Genomic DNA, 21599 nt, shown 5'->3' with positions numbered 1-21599 from the left:
TCCATTTATCAAAATTCCCTTCCCTTGATTTTAATTCTGAGGCGTAATTAACTGCCTTGTCCCTTATCACGATTCCTGAGTTCCCTTTAATTTCCTTTGCTTGCAGCATAAGGCTCACAAACTCTTCCCAGCTTTTGCACATTGCAAAACAAGTGTCTTTCAATGTAGCTTCCCTGATTTATGAGTTTCCAAAAGGGAAGGGGCCAGCGGAGAGAGCTTGATTTCTTCTTCTAATGGAATTGACAGTTACATAATGGAGGTGTTGGGGTTTTTTTAAATGGAGAGAAAAAAGTTGATCTAACTATTATGAAATTGACAATTATGTAATTGACTCTTTGAGCCTTAAATGGCTTCATTTTGAAGTTCCTAAAAGTAACAATGAGCTTAAATACAGAGAAAAATGGGGCCGGGGGGGGGGGGGGAGCGAGAGAGAGAGAGTTCAGACCAATTGTAGGAAGAGAACTATGCTACTGGCAGTTTGCAGTGTTGAAAACTAATTAAAATGTTTTGTGAGATAAAGAGCTATTGTTCCTCTAGGGGCAACTAAGCCTTTTTAAAATCAATGTACTGTAAGTTTCTGCTAGTTGTGGATGGATAAATGTCTCATTTTCTAACCCAAATCCCCTTTGAATATGTAGCATTTTCCGCTCCTACCCTCACACCAATAGCCGTTTTCACTGTGTTCTTTGTGGTGATGTGAAGTCATGTCTTATATTGGTGCTTAACCCTGGGATATCATCTCTGCACACATGCGACAAACCAGTCGCACAGCTGTACCTGTTGCACGTTTGCCTGGAGGAGGTCTCCTAAGCGTTCAACCAGCTCTGTGAAGGTGGGCCGCTCTGTGGCAACTCCATGCCAACAATCCAGCATAGTCTGGTAGCTACGGAAGAACACATGGATTTTAAGAGAAACTCAGTCTGTGTTTCCAAACCATTTCTTTCTGCTGCGGCTTGTCTCCATCCTCATCTAGATGACTTCCCACCTGATACCTCCAATGGAGGTGACAAATCAGATCCCTGTGTTCAGAAGCATTGCATTACACTCCCAGTCATGTCTTTTCACTCCATACTTGTGTTTCAATCAATTCTCTAAGTTGTTTACGCTGAGCTAGTTTAACTTTGGTCGCAGGCCCTGCTGATGTGGCTGAAAGCAGGTTACAATTACAGCTACATAGACACTCCCACAAAACTGGAAATCAGACAAACATGATAGTTCCTTGAACTGAGATTTCATACACCACAACTAGCCTGAAATGATCTGTTAACCCCTTTGCCCTATCGACAGATTGGCCCTGCAGTTGACTTGGTGGTTTGTTGTTATTGGTCTATGGTATCAGGGAGCCTGGGGTAGGCACAACCCCAAAATTTAATAAATGGGGTACAAGAAAGAAAATATGACAAACCCTCCCCCCACCTCAACACACAAATCAAAGTCCCTGTTACGAAGGTTAAATTCTCTGTTGTCCATGGCCGGGAGTAGAACTCTTACATTTCTGGAGTGGAATATTCTGGCGATCTCATCCGTGTTCCTTCTTTGAGGCGGCGGCAAAAGTCCTCATCAATTTGCACTCCTGGGTATGGTGAGGCACCTGCAGGCACAGACAGAGAGGGTGACCTCAGCTGGCTTGGTCACTGTCCATCTGAATTCAAAACAGCAATGGTGATTGCTGAGCATTCCAGCCTAGCTGGAAATTTGGGGCCTGATCCTAAAAGGTGCTGATGCAATGGGAGTTGCAGGTGCTCAGCATCTCTCGAGATGAGGCCCTTTGACTGTAGAAATAACATTGTGGGCCAGATTTACAAAGGAGATTTGAATTGCTTAAAACGCTTATGTGTCTAAGTCCCACTGAAAGTCATCTTTAGGCTCTTCACAAAAAATACATGAATTTTAGGTCCAAAGCCAATTGCATCCATCTTCTAAATATCAGCCCTTCATGATAATAACTTCAACTAAAGCAGTACATTGTCTGGCACATTCTGATGCTCCTAAAGGATCACAATACACATATATTTTCAGGGATGTGTGATGAAACCTAAATGGGTGTGGAGGTTCAGCTCAGTTCACAGTAGCACCCAATAGGACTTTGTTCTAGAAATTTCATTAGAACAGGAACTCCATCTAGCTTCAGGCTTCTGGTCAAGTTGAGCAATACATTCATACTAAAACCAGGGTCAGAATCACCCAGAAATGAAACATAGCAGAACAAAAGCAAAATGCATGTCAGTTTCATGCCTTAAATAATCTCCTGGGTTAAGAAGAAAGGTTCCTTCTAGTTCACCTAGATACATTCTGGTTTCAGAGTAATTCCCCATTCAGTCCCTGTGACATCCATGGAACTAGCTGCTCAGGTGAATAAGGCTGGGGGGTGCTGTAGGCTTTTAGCCATGTGACACAAAGGCCACGGGAACTATAGGTCAGCTAAATCCCCCCCCCCAGACATGCAACTGAACTCTTCTTCCTCTTGTTCAAGCCAAGTTAGTGTTGCACATGTTGGGCCGAATCCTGAAGTCCTTAGACAAAACTTCCACCGAGTAATGACCAAGAACCCTCAGAGTTTGGCCCATTATAAATACAGAAGGGGAAAAATTGAAGGTTAGGGTCCCCCTGGGAACTAGTGGAAAGAAAGTAGTTTACTCTTCCCCTAAGGACCTCAAGTACTTCAGCTTCCGCCTCTTGAGATCCCTGCATCAGACCTAAGTGGATTAACCTTTCTGGAGCCAGAGGGCCGGGTATACATCCCTGTGGGGTCTATCAACAGCCCTACTGGTGAGCTGGAGGAATTGGTAGAGGTGCAAGGCTCTCACTTCCCACTTGATGATCTCATGCCACTAGCTCAGGACCAAAACCCCAAGCAAGGTTGCTGGGCAAGGCCCAAACCCTTGTTACGTTAAGTTCCGATTGGTTAGCAGATGAACCAAACACACTGTAGGTAAAATGCATGGAAACATGTCTGTGTCAACTCACCACATTCCCCTTGTTCTCATTAGAAGCCTGTGAGGCTGTGCCTCCAATAATGACATCTGTACTAATGTGACCAGGAAACCAATGCACACAAATAAATCATGCTCCTTAATGCAACTGTCAGGGCAAGGAGAGTATATAAGTGAGCTGAGCTGCCCTGTAATAGCCCTTGTTTTCCCTGTAGAAGTTAATTCTATGTCAGAACAGCAAGCACAGCAGAGACACGCTCCTGCTGTGAGAAATGTTCATTTTCTTCCAATAGCACCTAGGTTTTCACCCCTGTTTTCTGCTTCAGTGTGAATGTAATACTAGTTCAATTTGCTGGTCTGACAGCCTGGAGACGGCAGGCCTTTGTTTATCCACAGAACAGGGAAATCACAGCCCGCAGCAGGGCAAACTCCCCATTCCACCTCCTTGCCGTTCCCTGTTTAATGTGCCTCAAACATAACCCTGAAGAACCACTTCTAGTGGAATTCTGTCTCCAGGCCCATCCAATCCTTAACCTCCAGCCAGAGGAGGAAGGCACTTGGTGCCAATTGTGACTGCATTTTTGGACGTAAACGCACTAGGAACTGGATTGACGCCACCAGCTTATTTCACATGGGTCGCCCAGCAGTCATCCGACAGAAAGAGTAATCCTCATTTTCTCCTGTTTTACATAATACAAATCATCTTCAGTGCTGTTCTATTACACCACAGACATAGGGATGGAGACTCTCTCTATATATGGTGGAACGCATCCTATTCCCTCACTGAATTGGAGAGTGGGAATTTTTAGCCAGCTACAGCCTGTTGTGTGGCATTTGTGATTGAAATTACAGCCAAAGACCACATACATAGATTGCAAAGGGACTCAGAGACTTTTCTGGGCTGAAGAGGACTATAAATTAGTGGGTATCCCTCCCACTGGAGTCAATCTGAGTTGTGCCTGCTTACACCAGAGTTTAAATTGGGCCTAGAGCTCTAAAAAGGTCCCTAGTTCATTATTAAGGATCCAGGCCAACTGGGTGAAATTTAGTGTTGGAACAAAGTTAAGGGAACTATGATAGTGGAGTAGAAGCAAAGGTCCAGAAATCAGTGGGAGTTAGGCACCTAAATATCTCTGAGTATCTGGGCCTATGAGCCTTTTTGGACATCATAGATTCTACAGCCAAGGCTCTGTAGGGTTCTCTAAGGTTTTAATCCATTTGGGGGGAAAGAAAAGGGGTGTGAGAAAGAGGCTGAGTTTACCTTTAAAAAAACATTCCCATCCCTTCCCTGAAAAAGAATATGAAATTCGCCTTCTCCTCCTAGCACCTCTGAATTCCCTCCTCCCCAGCAGAGGCTGTAATCTGTAACACAGCCATTTCTTTTCATAGTCTGGCATCCCTGAGGCTGGCTGAAGAGTTTGGAAGAACATTTAATCAGTTTTGAACAGCAGGGATTTAATGGAATCTGAATCTGGGTCCAGCTCTTGAGGAATCTATATGTGGTTTACTTTCTATAACATTCCTGCCTGATCTCCTGTTTTCTTCAACCTTGGGAATGCCATCATATAGTGCATGCTTGTGGGCGGAAACAAGCCATGCAGAAATATTAGAAATTGAGACAGTACCAAAAAGTGACTATTCCCCAAATAATTTAACTGCATGGGCCTTGCCACTTGAACCCTGATATCATGCACTGCAGGGCTGGCACTGTGGAAGTAGCAAAGAGCTCACTGAATAGGCTTGGAAGGCAGTCTATGGCAGCTTAGAGTCACTTGGCCACAGTTATCTGAAGTCCTTTGGTCTGTGAATGGGGACAGAAATCCCATCAGCAATGTCACAAAACAATCTGTTCTTGGGTTTCCCTGGTTTTAGTTGAGTTGGAAATATTGTGAGACTCGTTTCTGTTGTGTATCTATAGTTCCCTTCCCAGTTTTGTCTGACATCAGGAATAATAAGAGTCATAATCAGAATGATAATGTTTAGCTTGTATGGCAATGTAATGCCAACAGACCTGGGTCGGTGGGATCAAACCTGGGACCTCTGGAGCTTAGTGCATGAGCCTCTACCAGATGATCTAAAAGCCAACTGGCTGTTAGCTAAGGCTATAGAGCAGACTCATTAATTGCACTCTAAGTGGTCTTGGTGCCACTAGATGGGCCAGAACACCACACCCAGGAGGTGTGTGGGTTACAGCAGCACCTTTCATCCACGGATCTCAGAATGCTTTTGAAGTCTTTAGCGTATGAATTAACTCGCTTACCTGAAATAGGTAAGAATGAATATACCTAGACTGAGACATGCATTGGTATGCAAGTTTTCTGAACTTCGACCCTCCGAGCTGTCATGCTAGCTGAACTGTCCATCTTCACACAGTCCATCTTGTACTTCATACAGGGCAGCTCTGAGGACTACTAATGCCGGTCTTCAGTATCTCTTAGACTGTGGAGTAGTTTCCCAAGAGAAGTGGGTAGAATCCCATTGCTTGCGAGATTTAGCACTAGCATGGACAATACACAGGAGAGCATGCTGCAGGCAACAAACCTGCATTTGTGAAAAGAGGGACTACATGACCTAGAAGTCCTTTTCCAGCTCCGATTTCTGTGATTCGACACTATTGTAAGCAGAGACCTGTCCACCCAGCAGATTTTCATGTGGAGGAGCCGCATATGGCTGAGATAGTGATGAGTCATCCCAGCTGTTTTACGCTGCAAGTTTAGTACATTCCGGCATGCAAAAGAGCAATCCAAACAGACCGAAAGTCAGCTCTGCTTTGCTAAACTGCACTGGCTACCTTATGCTAATTGTCTCTGCAGCAGAGTTTATCATAAGGAACTAGGCCTTGGTGAAGTGCTGGATCGTGAAGGGCAAGATGAAAGCCATAGCCTGGTAAGTAAGCGCTGTGGACACTGTTTTGGAATATTTGGGGTCATTTCCCTGTTTTTATTTACATACATTGATTGGGGCTTGTGGGAGGTGGGGAGTTTCACTTGGTCTAGAAATCTCAGCTACTCCAGCTGGTTATAATGTGCAAAGTGAACCCTCAGCATTTGAAAGCTTGCCATTCTTGGGCACCCACTGTAGGACAGTGGTGAGAAAGAGTGGCAGGAAGGCAGGGAGGAGTGATTCTTGATATGCAACCTTTTGGCCAAGGTTGACCTCCTACCAAGTGGGGCCAGTTCAGAGCTCAAATATATGGAGCAAAACACTCCTGCATATCATTATGGTGCATCTGGACTCTGGTATTGGTGTAATAATTTGGATTGTGTCTGCCAGGAAAGGCTGGGAAAAATGTGGGTTCGGATGACATGACATTTCCCTTGGGGGAATTCTTCTTCAAAACATTCAAAGATGTGGCTTGCACTGGATATTAAATAACCCTCTTTTTGAGCTCACTTTTATTTTAGTGGGCTAATAAGATGCTGATGTTACATTACCAAATGCTGGTTGTTTACATAATTACCTTTGATTGCTTTTTGAAACCCCGCAAATTTAAATTCCAGGCGAGACTGACATTCTGTAATGTGCCATGTAATTGATTTCAAAATACATTATCTGCCACCAACTGTGCTGACCCCATTTAAATAATTAGTAGCAAAACCAGCTACAATATCAAGATAAGCAATTCTTCCTCTGCAGGTTCACCTGTGCATCAACAGAACTAATGCACTCTGCCTAGCCTTTCAGAGGAATTTTGTAGGGCTTTATTTCCCGATTCAACTTTTGGCCCTGACAGGACCTATGTCCAAACCAAACTGCATTTTTTTCTAGTCAAAATCTTTCTTTTTAAAAGGTACGGAATCTGTGGGACCCAGTAAAAGCAGTGACTGTGAATGGTAGCCAAAACATTCCCTGCAGCAAAGACAAATAACTTTCTGTTCTCTGGCCCTCAATGATCTGTAAAACTTTTATATAAGAGGGTTCAATCAGTGACAGAAACCCTTAATTAAAATTTATCATGTGAGCTGCAGATGTGACTAGTGCCAAACCATGGACATGCCTGGATGATCCTTTTGAAAACCCCTCTTAGGGAAAACAACCGGCTTTTGAATCAGTGCCATAAAAGAGGAAAGTGGTTTGTGATCTACATCATAACAGGATTATAGGAAGTCCTAAGGATGGACAAATCGTGGTGTAATTAGTGGATTCCTCTGGCTTCAGAAAGGACAGTCTAAATTTATGTTACTTTCAGACTGTTTGTTTTAAGTGGCCCCAATTAAGCAACTTAATTGAGTAAAGGGGCTACTTAAACCAAGCAGTCTGAAAGTAACTTAAATTTATTTTTAAAAGCATTGTAAATAAAAACAGAAGAATAAAAATCTACTCACTGAATTTTGTTATTATTACTCTTGACTTTCATTTGGCACTTTCTGTATTAAAAGGCCAGTGAACAGAATTTCATGCCTGTTTCAACACCACTCTTGGGAGTGGCTGGATGTGTTTCCAGCCCAGCATCATTGGGGCTTCCTGAAGCATTTGTTGCCATTCACCAACAGCCAGTTCACTTGGGTCTTTGCAGATACCCCCATAGCGTGACTGTCCCCATTAATTGTTTCTCTACATGCTAATATACTTCCCTCGGTCTGCTGGCTGGCTGCCACATCTGGGTCATGTAGAGTTCAAGGATCTGAGTTCTAGCCTTCCTCTCACTGTGACGTTCCCAAGGGTATGTAGCAGAATGACCCTTGTGAAGCCCCTAGGCAGCCATTGATGTGTTACACTGCAGCACCATAATTCTAAGTCGATACAAGGGCAGAGACATATCCAGACTCTGGAGAAAGCAATAACTCCTGGTCCTGACTTTAAACAGTGAAGTGTCTCTTTTGCATGTTAATATAAACTACAGATGAACCCAAACCAAAGCCGGAGTTCCAAAACACTCCTGAGCTTCAAGGAAGTTCAAAACAGGTTCTGAGCACTGCAGCCAGCGCTCAGTCTCCATAATGAGCTAAACCAAAACCCTGAATCTGAATAGTCCCAAACTTTGGGGAATTCTGCATCCAGCTCTGAATTTGGCATCTTGGGCTCAACGTTAATCCCGGCCAATCTATAACTTGGAGTCATTGGAGGGTCACCCAGGACTGTTTAGAACTAAGGAGCTTAACTATATGGGGTTACTGATTTGACATTTGTTTGGAAATGCTTATTAGGAAGCCACTGGACAACACTGAGGAAAGAGAAGATGCCCCGCTGTGCGAGGTGGATTTGGAACAGAGGGATCCCACTGGCTGTAAGCGACATTGTGTGGTTCAGTTTTAGCAGCCTTACCTGTTGGGTAAGGACCAGATCCCAGACTGAGCTTTCTAAGAAGTCTTGTCCAATGGCAGGATGAAGCACACAGAGCACTGATGTCCTCATTCCAAACATTCTGTGCCTTCTCAAGCAGCGTACACACACAAATACGCATTCCTACCTATTTGCTGCCAAAATGACTAACGGAGGCTGGCAGGGGTTCTCACGTCAAGATCATGATGGCTGCAGCCAATGTTTGATTTTACTCATCAGCATTTTGAGGGGAAGCAGAATCAAGCCTGGGGCAAGAGCTGCCATTGTAGCTGTTAGCTCATGCACAAAAATTCCCTTGTGGTTCACTGTCTACACTAGCAATGTCAGACCCTTATGTCAACAATAGCGTAATTCTCTGCAACCTATAGGTTGTGTGGTTTCTGATCTGAAGCCAGACTTCTCATGGGAAAATATAGTTTGACAGGGAAACTTTCACCACTTTAAAAAAAAATGTTTCAATCCAGAGCAGCACTGCTTTGTGTTTGCCACACACTCTCCTGGTATCGATTGTTACAATTTTAAAATCTGGGATTTTTTTTTAACATGCATTAGGAGCCAAATGTTGTCAGTCTAGACTCTAGCGTAATGGCTATTTTACATTGAATTGCTGTTAATTTACACCAGACCAGCTGAGATCAGTATCCTTTGCTCTTTTGTTAAAGCCCTTTGCACAATAATATCATATTAAAAAAAAGTGTAAAATGATCTTACCCAGAGAAAATATTTCCCATAGTAACACGCCAAAAGACCACACGTCACTCTGCGTAGTATAAATTTTATCAAAAATAGCCTCTGGAGCCATCCATTTAAGTGGAAGTCTTGCCTAAGAATGAAAAAGATGTGGCCCGTGGCCAGTTATTGTGGTTGTTAATCTGCCCATTCCCTAGGGGGAGTAATATTGAAGATTGGCAGGTCAGGTCCTTTTCACTTACATCTCCTTTCCGTACATAGTCAGGATCTTTGTAAATATCCCTAGCCAGTCCAAAGTCACAGATCTTAACCACGTTGTTTTCCGACAGAAGGATGTTCCTTGCTGCCAAATCCCGATGAATACACTGCGAGGAAATGCGGACAAGTGAAATCAGAGGTTTTGCCTGAACATCAGGCAGCTAATGGAGTAAAAAGCCTGGAGACTCTTTGAAAAGTGAAAGAAAAACGAGCTCTTGTTGGACCTGGGTGGAGTCGGAAAATGTGTGTGGGAGCCTGCCAAAAATATACTGTCATATGATAGAAAGAAAATAACTCAGCACAAGAAGTAGATTGAGAAACATGGTGGCTGGTCATTTCTCAGACTCTTTTCACGTTAAATAAATCCTGCTCGACCAGCTAAGATCAGAATGGATTTACAACCCCCACAGTTAAATATTAAACCCTATAGGCCAAAATTTGAAAGGAGAAGGCCCAGGGGCCAATACACCAACATTTGCATATGCAATTACCATAAGTGAGTTATTGCACATATGCAAAACTGTGCACACAATCTGATTTCTGGGTACTGTCATGGTAATCATCTGACAGATCCACAATTATGAACATATTTTTGCACATGGCTTAGACTCAGACTTCTTCAAAAACCTATAGACTATGGACTGAAATGACAGTGAGGCATTCAGTTACCAACAATTACCGGCAAGCTAAACGATTAGAACTACATTCCTCCGAAGTTATCAGAGAGTTTTTTCTCCATTGTGGAAGGATATTTCCTTCCTGGAGGCAGGAGGGATTTCTTCTATATCTGTCATGGAATTCAGATGACATTGCCCTGGTTTTTCTTCATGCCGTCCAGCTATGGTCCCATGTCATAGTTGCTGTGCTTCCAGCCAATGACTGGTGGAGACTCCCTTTGGAGGTCTATCAATGACTCCTTACTTGACCAGAAGATTCAGTGGAGTTACAATAATGTGAAATAAGCACAAGTGACAGGAGAATCAGGCCCAATAATATACTTAGTCTTTATCTCTAATAGCTATGGCTCTATGAAAGAAGCTCATCTCTTGTGGTTTATTGAATGACAAAGACATAAGAAGGAGGAGTGGCACAGAAATAGAACTCACTTTTCTGGAGGCCAGGAACTCCATGCCTTTTGCCACCTGGAAGCTATAGCAAATCAGATCCTCCAAGGTCAGGGGTCGCTTTTGCAGATCCTCACCATCTACAAGAGACCACAGAAACATGAGAACCTAGAGGGAGAAGGCTAGACAGCTGAAAGACCTCTAGCATTAACTGTACCTCTCCAATCCTGGAGAGCACATAAAGAGGGATTTTTGGGGAGGAAAAAAGGGACATTCCTTTTAACTCCATTAGATGAAGAGTTTTCTGGAAGGGCAGATTGGAAACACAAACATTCTGCTAAAATTTTGCTACCGTCCCTCCTCCATAGAAGAAGCAGCTGGTGTGTGTATGTGTGTTATTGCAGACCTTCTGTAGTGAGCATGAGGGGGAATGTATAAGGTCTACACTAGCCGTGCTTTGCCAGGATAGCTAGTGAAAGTGTGCCTACTGAGCATTCAGCTTCTATTGGCCCCAGCCGCCACAAGCAAAACAAGTTATTCCAGCAAAAGTGCAGTGTTGGTGGCATAACTGTGCCTACATTAGTGGTTATTGCTGGCCCAGATATGTCAGTCACAAATTACCCCTCATCCTACCCCCACCTGACATAGCTATGACAGTAAACATTTGTAGTGTAGACCTAGTTGGAGTCTGCCATGACCTTCAGGACTTGTCAACAAGCGAAGAGACTTTATAAAGCAAGTGACCATTGGGGCAGGGCTTAGTCAGAAACAATGGAACCCTTTAAGACAAAGGACTCCGGAGTAGATAGGTTTCTTTTACCTTCTTCTTCCTCTTCGGAGTCACTGTAACTCTTATCTTCAATGAATCCTGAACTGGCTGAGCTTCCTGTGCTGGCCACACTCTCAAGGCGCCTCTTGATCAGCTCTGTTAAATCACTGTTGGACTCATCCAGACTTTTCTCTGCTTGGTCAGAGTTCTCCTGGGACTAAAAATCCAATAGAAATGATTTACCTTGGTGAAGTAGGATGCCCAGACAGTTCAGGGTATTTAATGGAACGACATGGCAGAGGCTGGGACAGGATCTTATGGCGACATCCCTATAAGTGTTTTGCAAAAGCACTTTTCAAATAATACACAGGGAACTGCACTGGGTAGGGAACCAAAACTGATCACTATAGCACACAAACAATAATGGGGACAGGAGGAATTGTGGCATCAGGGAAAATTCCCTTCTCTTACATGAGGTATGTAGCTATTTATTTTATTTAAGTGAATTTAGTGACGTGCTCTTACACCACCATGAGTTTGCTGCAGTTTCAAGCTCAACAGAGTGAAATTGCCTCTGGTGCTTTTCTCAGATTGGGAGGCTCTAGGAACACACAAAGTCCAAGGGTAATGACCACAGACACAAACATAAGTACAAAGTTTTATCTGTACTATAAGTTTTATTAAAGTCACAAGCAAGGTGATGATTACCCCTGCACATAGAAATCCTAAGAAAACCTATGCAATAATTATAACCATAGTCATCCTCAGAGATATTCTAGTGTCCGATGGACCTCTCAAAAGATCATTGCTAGAGGGACAGTTCCTGCTGGGTTGTCTCTTGGGTTTTCCCACTTTTATCCAACCAGGGAACCCTCTTTTATACTGTAATTTTGACTACACTTAACACTCTATGTATGTGCATGAAGGTGTCAACCCTCTTTTTCCTTATCTATATTTCCACACCCCATGAATATTGGGGTGCCCTATTCTTCATAGGTTGGTTGTAGTTCCTCTTATTCTCATTAGCATCTACACACAATATGTACCCTGTGGTCAGGACATATGTTGTAAAAGATGTTGCAATAAGGTATCTTGTGATCTTGTGGTTGATTTTCCGACACATTACCTATTGGCACATCTTTCCAGTAGTCTTGTGATCTTACTGGCAAAGAGTCATTCTCTGGTCACTTACATTTGTCAAGCATTCTTAAGTCTATGGCTTGGTATGGCTAAGCTGAAATTTTACAGGCCTTACTTGTAGGCCTTGTGTTTAAGCCCTGCTTTACTTAGATACATATTAAATACTTATCACTTGTAAATACTTAATAATCTTATACTTCTCTGATCCTACAACATAAATCTATTTGACATACATGAATAATATGTAACATAGCATATGAGTTAATCATAACATCACACAACACAACAATAAATGGATAATAAAATGAACTAATTGGCTACAGTTACCATATGTGCTTTAGAGTCCATGAAGAGCAGATGTGACCACAAATATTAGAGACATCTGGAAAACCCACACACAATAACCTGCGTTGTACCTGGGAAGGATCAAAGGCTGCACTGATCCTGCTAGGATTTGAATCAGTGGTCCCTGTTTTTAGACAAACTGAGATTTGAAACAACCAGGCTCCCAAAGCTGCTATCCGAGTGTCGTATTTAGTCTTCTCGTGGAAAGAGGGGACTGACCTCACCTCTCCCATAACAGTTCTGGTGGCTAATCTGTGTAGCCCTCTGTGGGACAACAAGACTAGTGAGCTGCTGAGGAGGGAGATGGGATTGGGGAACCAGTGTTTTCATACCTAATGTAGAGAGACCATCCACTGCTCTTTCAAGCAGCTAGTGGCTAGTGGTGAGGAAGTGGAATCAGAGCAGTTTTTTTCTCCTCCAAGTCACATAATGGTGAATGTGCTGTTTCCATGAGCGTTTGCAACTGATTATGCAGTATGGGCTGGAGGTGAGGGAGAGGCAGGGACTGAGACCCTACAGAGGAAGGAGTCCATTCTTCCTTCTCCTCTTACAAGTTGGAATTTGGTGGGCTGATGAAGCGCCAGCCTTCAGATACAACTGAGGCCCATCTAAGGCAAGTAGAGAACAAATCCTAATAGTAAGCAGCTAGCCTCAATGATCATGAATTGCCCATCTTGCAACTGCATAAAAAGCCAGTTGTTTATTTTACCTTATATGCAACAAAGTCCCCTCGTTTTCCTCTCAGGTAATTAGACAGATTTCCATATTTGCAATATTCTACGATAACCATTAAAGGACCTGCAAAGAGAACAAAAGCAAAGTGACCTTCACAGATGTAAAAGTGGAACATATGCATAGTGCATTTCTGTACTCCTGCCATGGAAAGGGTCTAGAGAAGGACAAAGTGTTTAACATTAATTCAGCCCCATGATTTCCCTTGTGAAGTAGGTAAATATTATAAGCCCCATTATACAGATGAGGAAACTGGGTAATAAAGTAGTGAAGTGATTTTCCAGGCTCACAGCATGAGGCAGTGGCAGAGGTGGGAAACTGAGAATAGAACCCAGGAGTTCTAGCTACTACCTCCCTCTTTACCTGTCAGACACCAATATTAAGAAATTGTTTCTCGTTTCTAGAAAAAGGAACATTAAAGAGGCAAGACCAGAATATACAATCCCCCATATTACTAAATTCTTTTTTTTTTCTGTTGGGATCCATTTCATGGAACAGCCCTCTGGGTTTTCTGATCTCTGTGTAAATCTTTTCGTATTGTACAGGACCTCATGCCAGGGGAGGCAATACAAACACAGATTTAGATTTTTTTGTGACACCAGGTGAATCAAAAGTTTGCAAAGATATTTGATCTAAAGGCTTTGGAAGCACAAAGGGGCATGTTGATTTCTTCCTTTCTTATTCCTGGGCAAAGTATTTTTTAGTTTGATGTATTTGTTGATTTTATACAACTATGGATGTTTTTAGACATCTTTGCAACTGCTTTTGCGTTTCAGCCCAAGCCAGGAGAGAATAAAATCTGCATTTCTGTGCAATTAGCCTCCACTGCATGGTTGCTGGGTTTTAGAAACCAGCACACAAAATGCCTCAAATGTAGGGGAAGGTGAAGTCATGGGATTAGAATGCATGTAAACACCTATTATTATCCATCCTAAGTGGTCAGCCTTTCATCTCTGTAAACCTTGTTCCATCTGGAAACTTCATATTCAGACTCTTGAGTTCAGACTTCAAAGGAAAAATGCCAAGAGCTGCATCAGGCCATTCAGTGAACATGCAAACCCTAAGCAATAAGCTCTTATCTGCATGTGTCAGAAATACACACACACAGTCTTGTGCCGTGGTGTACCTGTTTGGCTCAGTTTGACATAAATAAGTCTGAGAACATGGGATTGAAAACAGAGCAGTGGGGAACAGTTGATGGGGAGCAAACAGGGAAGAGAGACATTTTATTTGAAATCTCTCTACTGGCTCAAAATGAGGAAGAACTGGGTTGCAATCAGCACCGGGGAATGGGTAACCCAGATGAAGGGGAGAAGATGAGGTTTTTTACTTAACTATAATATCACTGTATTATATTTCAATAGGGCCTTTCAGTTGTAAGGATCTTAAAGTGCTACCACATAGGCACTATACGCCGTGGGCCTGCTCAGTACATGCCACTCCCATTGACTTCAGTTACAGCTGTGGGTGCTCAGCACCTTTGAAAATCAAGCCCAAGGTTCATATAGTACTATACATACACAGCACCACTCTTTGCATAAATGCAGTCACCTCTGTGGTGCCAGCTGATCTCATGTGGATATCTATGTCACCACCACAGCCTGTCTAAAGAGGGTATGGGCTGGAAGGCTATGACTGAGAAGCAGTCAGAACAGGAACTGACACACTGCAGCAAGCAGTCAGCTGCTCTGAAGTCTGCAAGCTGGGGGAGATCCAGGTGACTAGAGCTATGCAACTCATCTTTGATCCTGCCACTGGTCTTTACTGTCTCTTCTGTACCACTATGGTGCCTCCGCCACAGCGTTAGGTTACTCCCCCAAACCAGTGCTGGCTTCTTCCAGTGCAAAGAAAAGATCAGACGGAACATTGTCTCAGGAAACTAAAGTCAAATCTGGCTAGTGGATTCTCGGAAGAAATGCAGATTCCGGCATGACTTTAAAGTGCCACCAAGTGCTTTATTCATGCCTCTGAAATGTTTCCTAGACGCAGCAGCTTCATATTTTAGTTCCTTATTATAAAGCATATTAGAGCATGCATTAGTGCTAACTGCTTAACATCAGATGCTCTGACAAGGTGTTTCAAAGTGATGTTGCAAGGGGCAGATATTGTTAAAATAATGTATAGTGCACGTTTAATGGGAGCAATTATCAAGAGTACTATTACAAGCTATATAAAACTTAACAAAGAATGAGAAAGCCCTGTGCTTAGAAATGGTATTTTAATGGAAACTCTTATCCCAATGTCTATCTTGTGAGCTCTAGGCTATTTTTCTTCAGTTTCCACCGGCATCGTTCAAAAGCAAACAAACTAGAGCTTGCTTGTAGGCTACGCAGTTAGTGCTCTGTAATGCCATATGGGAAACCTGCCTTCCACATCCAGTCTCTTTCTTCTCCAGGTTTTAGCAGTGACTTCTTTGAGCAACTAGTAAGGTAGCACTAAAAGGGCCTATTCACCCAGAAGGATGCAGGGTAGGGAAAGAGGCTACTGAATGCTCCAAGAGGGATACTGAGGACCACCTGGGGACAAGTACACTCAAGCAATGGATAGTCACAATAGGCAAAGGATCACTTTCACTTACATGGACCTTGCTATGATTAGAACTCAATAAGGTGCAAACATTAGGGTCATATTAGTGTTCAGGTTAATGGCTAGTGGCTACAGTTGCATGAGACTGTTCTGGGCGTCTGGTTATGACAAGCCATCAAACTGATATTTTACTAAGTATTATTTCCCAGTTTTCTTGGCTTGATTTGGTAGGAGGCACTACCACCATGTCTCACAACTTCCCTCCCCCCTTAATCACAGGTCAGCAGCCCAGCGTCAGGGATTGCTTGCCTGTTCCTCTGAAATCCTCAAAACATTGTTTGCAGTGTTGTAGTTTGCAAAGCTACTGGTCTCTTGCCTCAGCGCTCCTGCGGATTCCAAATCCATGGCTTCCAGATTAGGGCAGGGTCTGCCACTTGCTGTCTCCTGCCTGTTCTACTATGAACTGGGAATGTCTGGTTTGCGGGATAATTTATCTCCTGTCATCCTGCCAATTATTTTAGTAACATTGCTTTTTTCCCCTTTGGCTTGGCAACTAGATGTCCCTTGGGAAAATATCTTTAATTCCTCAGACAGTTACCAATGTGGGTACCATCTCTCTGTCTCCATTTATTTTACCCTGGTTTCTTTGTCCTCAACCCTTCTCCTGCATCGTTTGGAGATTGTTTTCAAGGTTCATCATAAACACTGAAGATACATCCATGGTAGATGTTACCCTGTAATTAAAAGCATAAAGCAAAGAGAGCCAGCACTGTTTTAAAGGGCAGGCTAAGAAGGGGAAGGATTCTCCACTGGTTAGGCAGTAGGCTAGGATCCTGGAGACCTGGGGTCAAGTCCCTGCTCTGTCAGAGACTCTTTGTGTGACCTTGGACAAGCCACTTAGACTTTCTGTGCCTCATATTCCTTTCTGTAAAATGGAGATATTAGTACTTGCCAACCTCACAGGGGTGTTGTGAGGCTAGATACATAAAAGATTGTGAGGTGCTCAGATATTGGGCCACATAAGTACTTTAGATAGATAGAAAAGTAGAGAAAATGAAGGGAACGTATGTGTTAGGAAGGAATTCAAAAGCCATCAATTACACATTGCCAAATTCTCCCCCTACACAACTTCAGTGGCAGCTGCCAGGTTATATTGTATTGTACTGGGCACCAGCTCATGTGTGTACACCGGTAGCGCTCTATTGGTTGGAAAGTTAGACATGCATGTGTGTGCGGTAATAACACCCAGTAACGGAGACTCTCCCACAGGACATGAGCCCTAATAGCTAACGAAGATTCTCCTTTTTGCCTGAAGAGTAAGGGCCTATGTTTCTGAAGCAGAATATCCTTTGTTCTGTCCCTGCTGATGACCATGAAGATGACATGGCTGCAGAATTGCTATTGCAACCGAGCACAATTACTGAGCACGGATTTGCTGAATGCTTTGTGAGAGGATGGTTTCTTACCTCCTGCTTTGGTGCAGGCTCCCAGCAGGTTGACCACGTTCAGATGGTGTCCTATGTGGATGAGGATCTTCAGCTCGGACATTAAAGCCTTGCACTCATTTGTAGTTGCGCATTCTGCTTAAGATAAACAGGACAAAGCCATCTTTACACAACAGGATATTTGTAACAGGACACAGAAAATCCTGTTTATACTTGAAAACAAAACCCACCGAGGTTACTTGTGCTATCTCTGCCTCTCAGACTCCTAAATAGATAAGAACTCATCCGCCTGCTGTGACCTTTCTGCAATGGAATAACACTTTGCCCTCTGGGTGCCTCTTGTCTTCTCTGCAGTGGGTCACCGTGGATTATTATCCTGCAGTAGAACCTCTCTAATGCTACCTAGATGCTGGGAGAACCTTTGCAAAGAACTAAATTTTGCAAATTTAGCAAGTGAACAAACACATCCAAAAAAGCAAGGAGATAATGCAAGAGAAAATGTTTTTTTCAGTGCTTGTTGGTGATTGCAGTTTAGTAGCAACTCTTTGCAATAACACTTCACAGGATCTACTTTTCAGAGGTGCTCAGCTCTCAGCACTGCAAGTAATGGGAGCTCTAGTTGCTCACACATCTGAAAGTCAGGCCCCATAGTGTGCTACTCAGTGTATCCCAGAACTTTTTGTAAAATAACCAAGTCTCGGTCATATGAGACCTCACTACAGTGCTGTCGCTGGTATTAAATCATCCTTAACAAGTGGGCAGAGTGGCCATGTCTGTGTGTGAGTTGTAAAGTATGTGAAACACAGACTAACAAGATTCTGTTGTATTTCACAAAGTCAGGAGAGGGACCATAGCTCCTGAGTACTAGGCCTTGTCTGAGTTACATGGACATTTCCTTAGTATTGATCCTACTGCTGACACCATATATTTTCCATATGGTTGGCACTGTAACTAGTGATTGTCTACTATTGTCTTTGTATCATTTCCATGATTAAAACAAACAAAACAAAAAGGGGTGGATAATGCCGGGTTGTTGCGTGTTTCCTACCACTGCGCGCAGTCTGTGTGTCTGACGGTTGGGGGTTAGCTTTAGAGCTCAGTGAATAACTTATAACAAATCATTTATTTTGACAAACTTAGCCTCTTTTTCTGGTTGCAGAATTGTCTATGAACAGATTTCCCAGCATCTTTGCATTTCTTATGCCTCATAAAGAGATAAGTACTCCAAGCCTGAGTCTCCTTCAGCAGGCACCAGTTTTAACTCCATTGACTTCAGTGGCGTTCCACCTGATTTACATGGCTTTGAGATGGGAACCAGGCCCAATAACATTTAAATTGAACATTGTCATAAAGAATTTCAGATGATCTATTACATTTACATTCTGCCTTCTATTTTGAAGGAGATACCAACAAGCTTCATGGAATTTACATTCATGGAATCACTTTAATGCTGCCACCTCTAGGGCCTTCTCCTTTCTGAATGAATAGATTCTTACCAGAGGTTCTAGTTTATTGACGGCTGCATTCACGGTGGGGATGGCATTTTGGGTGGTGATGGGGGGCCATGGATGAAGCAAGAAGGATGCAGCAGCAGCCAGGAGGAAGGTGTAAGGCACTGCCAGAAGACTTACTGGGCAGGGTTAGCTGGGAGGCAGCCTGGGGGAAACTGTGGGGGGTGGAGGAGCCAGGGGAGAGTTGGGTCAATCAAGGGCCTTTGGGAACTTCAGGTCAGGTCTTGAAGAGGGGTGTAGAGTGGGACAAACAACAGCAGAGAGAGGGGGATCTGAAGACCCCATTGGCCCAATGCAGGTCCAGAGAAGGTACAGAAAGCTGGTACTGGCAAGTAAAGGAAATCTGGCACTGAGGGGAGGGGTGGGTAGTGGAGGAGCAGGCGAGGCAGCTGGCAACAAAAGCCACATTGTGGAGCTGAAGGTGTTAACACTATCACACAGCAACACTATACGGCAGGTTGGGCTAGCGAGTGTAGCCCCACCCAAAGAAAATCACTTGTATATTTGAAAAGAAACCAAGTGACCAGTTAAAACCCACAAACCCATGCACCCAACATGCCCGATGATATATTTATTCACAAACTGTCTGCAGAGGCTTTGTATGTAAATGTCATTTGGAAACAACATATGCTCCAAGTTCACCAGCCCCCTCCCCCCTGGCTGGATGGTAAAAGCATTCCTTCATTTTAATAACTGCAAGAAAGTTGTCCCTAATTCACTCCCTTGGCAGCGCTCCTTTTCAACCCCTTGAACTGTTCCACATCTGGAAGGGCTGGGATCGATGGTTTCGACACAATTTCAGACTAATGCAATTACAGTCTGTAATCTGTTTCCCTCCTAACCCCACAGACATGGAGGCTGCTGTTTTCCTCCTCTAGGAATATAAGGCTACATCAGGGGCATAGCGTGGAGCCCACTTGTCATTTCCCACACGTTGACATCCCCTGTACGGCGACTAATTGTCCCCATGTGGCAAATCCATTTCCTTCCAAACCCAATGTCCTCAGGACTGGTTTAGAGCTGAGCACTGGAAACCTTGTTACCCACATATGTCCAGAGGAACTGTCTGAGAAGCTCTCAGAGAAATGTACCTTTAAGCATTTTAACGGCAACTGTTTTGCAGGTTGAAGATTTATCGATACCAAAAGCAGATGCCTCCACGACCTTCCCGAAAGCACCGTGACCCAGTGTTTTACCTAGACAAGAGAGAGTCAAGAATGAGCCGTAGGGGGCTGAGGACAGTCTGCATCAGGTAAGAGAGAAACATGCATTAATCTTAGCTTTGCAAAAAATATAGGACACCAGAGCCCAGGCACAGCACAGATGAATAGTCAATAATAGATGTATGTACATGTGATCTGCCCACGATACAATATGTAATATACTTCCCAGCTAAAAATGGCTTTAAACTGGAGTTGAGGCTGATATAAGAGAAAGGTAAAAACATTACGTGCAATTATCCCCAAATCAACCCTTCCCAACCCAGAGTTCAGGTTGAAGGAGAAATCTAAAGATATTAAGGATGGAAATGCACAGCGAGGGCACCTAAAGAACGTCCACTCTCCCACCCTGCAGTTATTGACATGTACTCAACTTTAACTTCACGGCAATGTAGCTTTTATCTGGAAGCTGCTTGTTTTGAATTATTAAAAATGTCAGACATGAACACTATACAAGAAACACAAAGCGAATGGTCCCATTTGGGTTTTCCCCCTAGCCACTAGAACAGGGGTTCTCAAACTAGGGGTCAGGACACGAGGTTATTACATGGGGGGTCGCGAGCTGTCAGCCTTCACCCCAAAACTCGCTTTCCCTCCAGCATTTATAATGGTGTTAAATATATTAAAAAGTGTTTTTCATTTATAAGGGGGGGTCACACTCAGAGGCTTGGTATGTGAAAGGGGTCACCAGCAGAAAAGTTTAAGAACCACTGGACTAGAAGATATATAGTGTGCATCTTTAAATCTTTATTTGATTTGAACAGTTAGGGTCATTTTCACCAGGACACTCTGACTGCTTCCCCTGCTCTGGAGCTGCACTAAGCAGGCAGAGCAAACTGGCCAGTTTCCCCCAGCTCCTGCCACCCACATTCCTCTGAACTCCCTTGCCTACCCCTACACTTCCCTGAACACACACCATTTCCTCCTCCCTCTGCTGCCACATGCCCCCCCGCAGCCCAGTTTTCCCCTCCCTCCTAGTCTCTAAATTCCCCTGCTAGCCCCCAGGATTCCCCCCTCCCCCCTGAGTAGATTTTGTTCAATGGGTAGGTTCTGAAAAGAATTTTAAACATTAATCATAATTTTTTGGTCAGTTTCTCTTAATGGAAAGTTGTTTTCCGTCAACAAGGTGAATAACGTTCTTCTACAAACTATTTCATGAAGACCCGCCTTCTTTCAAAATGTCTGCCTTCTTCCCTGGGGGAAGAGGGTGGCTGCCAATCCTGCCAAGGGACACTGCCTTCCCTGAGGACACCTTGGTTTCACTTCCACTGAGAACAACGGCAAGTGATAGCCATTTTGTAAGATGCCGTCTGTATTTTTGAAGGAGACCTTTAGCACCACTCCCATGGAGAACAATCCTTGACTCTGGGACCACTGTCAGTTCTCCTCCAAGGATGGAAGAGCACTGGCCATGGGGGCTAGGGTAGCCTCTGTCATCTGCTATGGTCCAACATTCAAGGCCATAGGATATCACCATCCTTGACATTAATAATGTCTGTACTGCTTACCAAGCCGCAGCCTGTCTCTTGGGAACTCCCATTTACTGCTGTCATATGGCAGACGGTCGCACTGCTCGTCAAGGGGCATTTCCTCTGGGTCCATTATGATTGACAGGTATCCTGTTTTAATATCTGTGGCATCCGGCTAAAAACAGGAAAATAACCAATTCACAGGCTGTAACTT

At 43.6% G+C, this 21599-nt stretch overlaps 1 protein-coding gene across 3 annotated transcripts in view; it reads right to left on the bottom strand.

Moving 5' to 3' along the window:
• The window catches only part of LOC102930345 (vascular endothelial growth factor receptor kdr-like), a 187886-nt gene that overhangs the window by 23965 nt on the left and 142322 nt on the right, over positions 1-21599 (bottom strand). For 2 of the 3 annotated variants that reach the window (XR_006283537.1, XM_043521684.1), the window contains exons 17-26: positions 21425-21560; positions 19788-19892; positions 17207-17323; positions 13192-13280; positions 11049-11214; positions 10271-10368; positions 9149-9271; positions 8928-9039; positions 1492-1591; positions 778-883 (exon numbers count right to left, since the gene is read on the bottom strand). Coding sequence is in view for 2 of the 3 variants with exons in the window: in XM_043521684.1 (XP_043377619.1) it covers positions 778-883; positions 1492-1591; positions 8928-9039; positions 9149-9271; positions 10271-10368; positions 11049-11214; positions 13192-13280; positions 17207-17323; positions 19788-19892; positions 21425-21560 (1152 nt within the window). In the remaining variant the exon portion in view is untranslated. The remainder of the gene's footprint in view (positions 1-777; positions 884-1491; positions 1592-8927; positions 9040-9148; positions 9272-10270; positions 10369-11048; positions 11215-13191; positions 13281-17206; positions 17324-19787; positions 19893-21424; positions 21561-21599) is intronic. The other variant, XM_037908678.2, reaches the window with a different exon arrangement.

The sequence above is a fragment of the Chelonia mydas genome, chromosome 9 (genome assembly GCF_015237465.2).
Source record: "Chelonia mydas isolate rCheMyd1 chromosome 9, rCheMyd1.pri.v2, whole genome shotgun sequence".
Taxonomy (NCBI): Eukaryota; Metazoa; Chordata; order Testudines; family Cheloniidae; genus Chelonia; species Chelonia mydas.
Note: the sequence above shows the minus strand (reverse complement) of the source record. Positions and strands in the feature narration are given on the sequence as shown.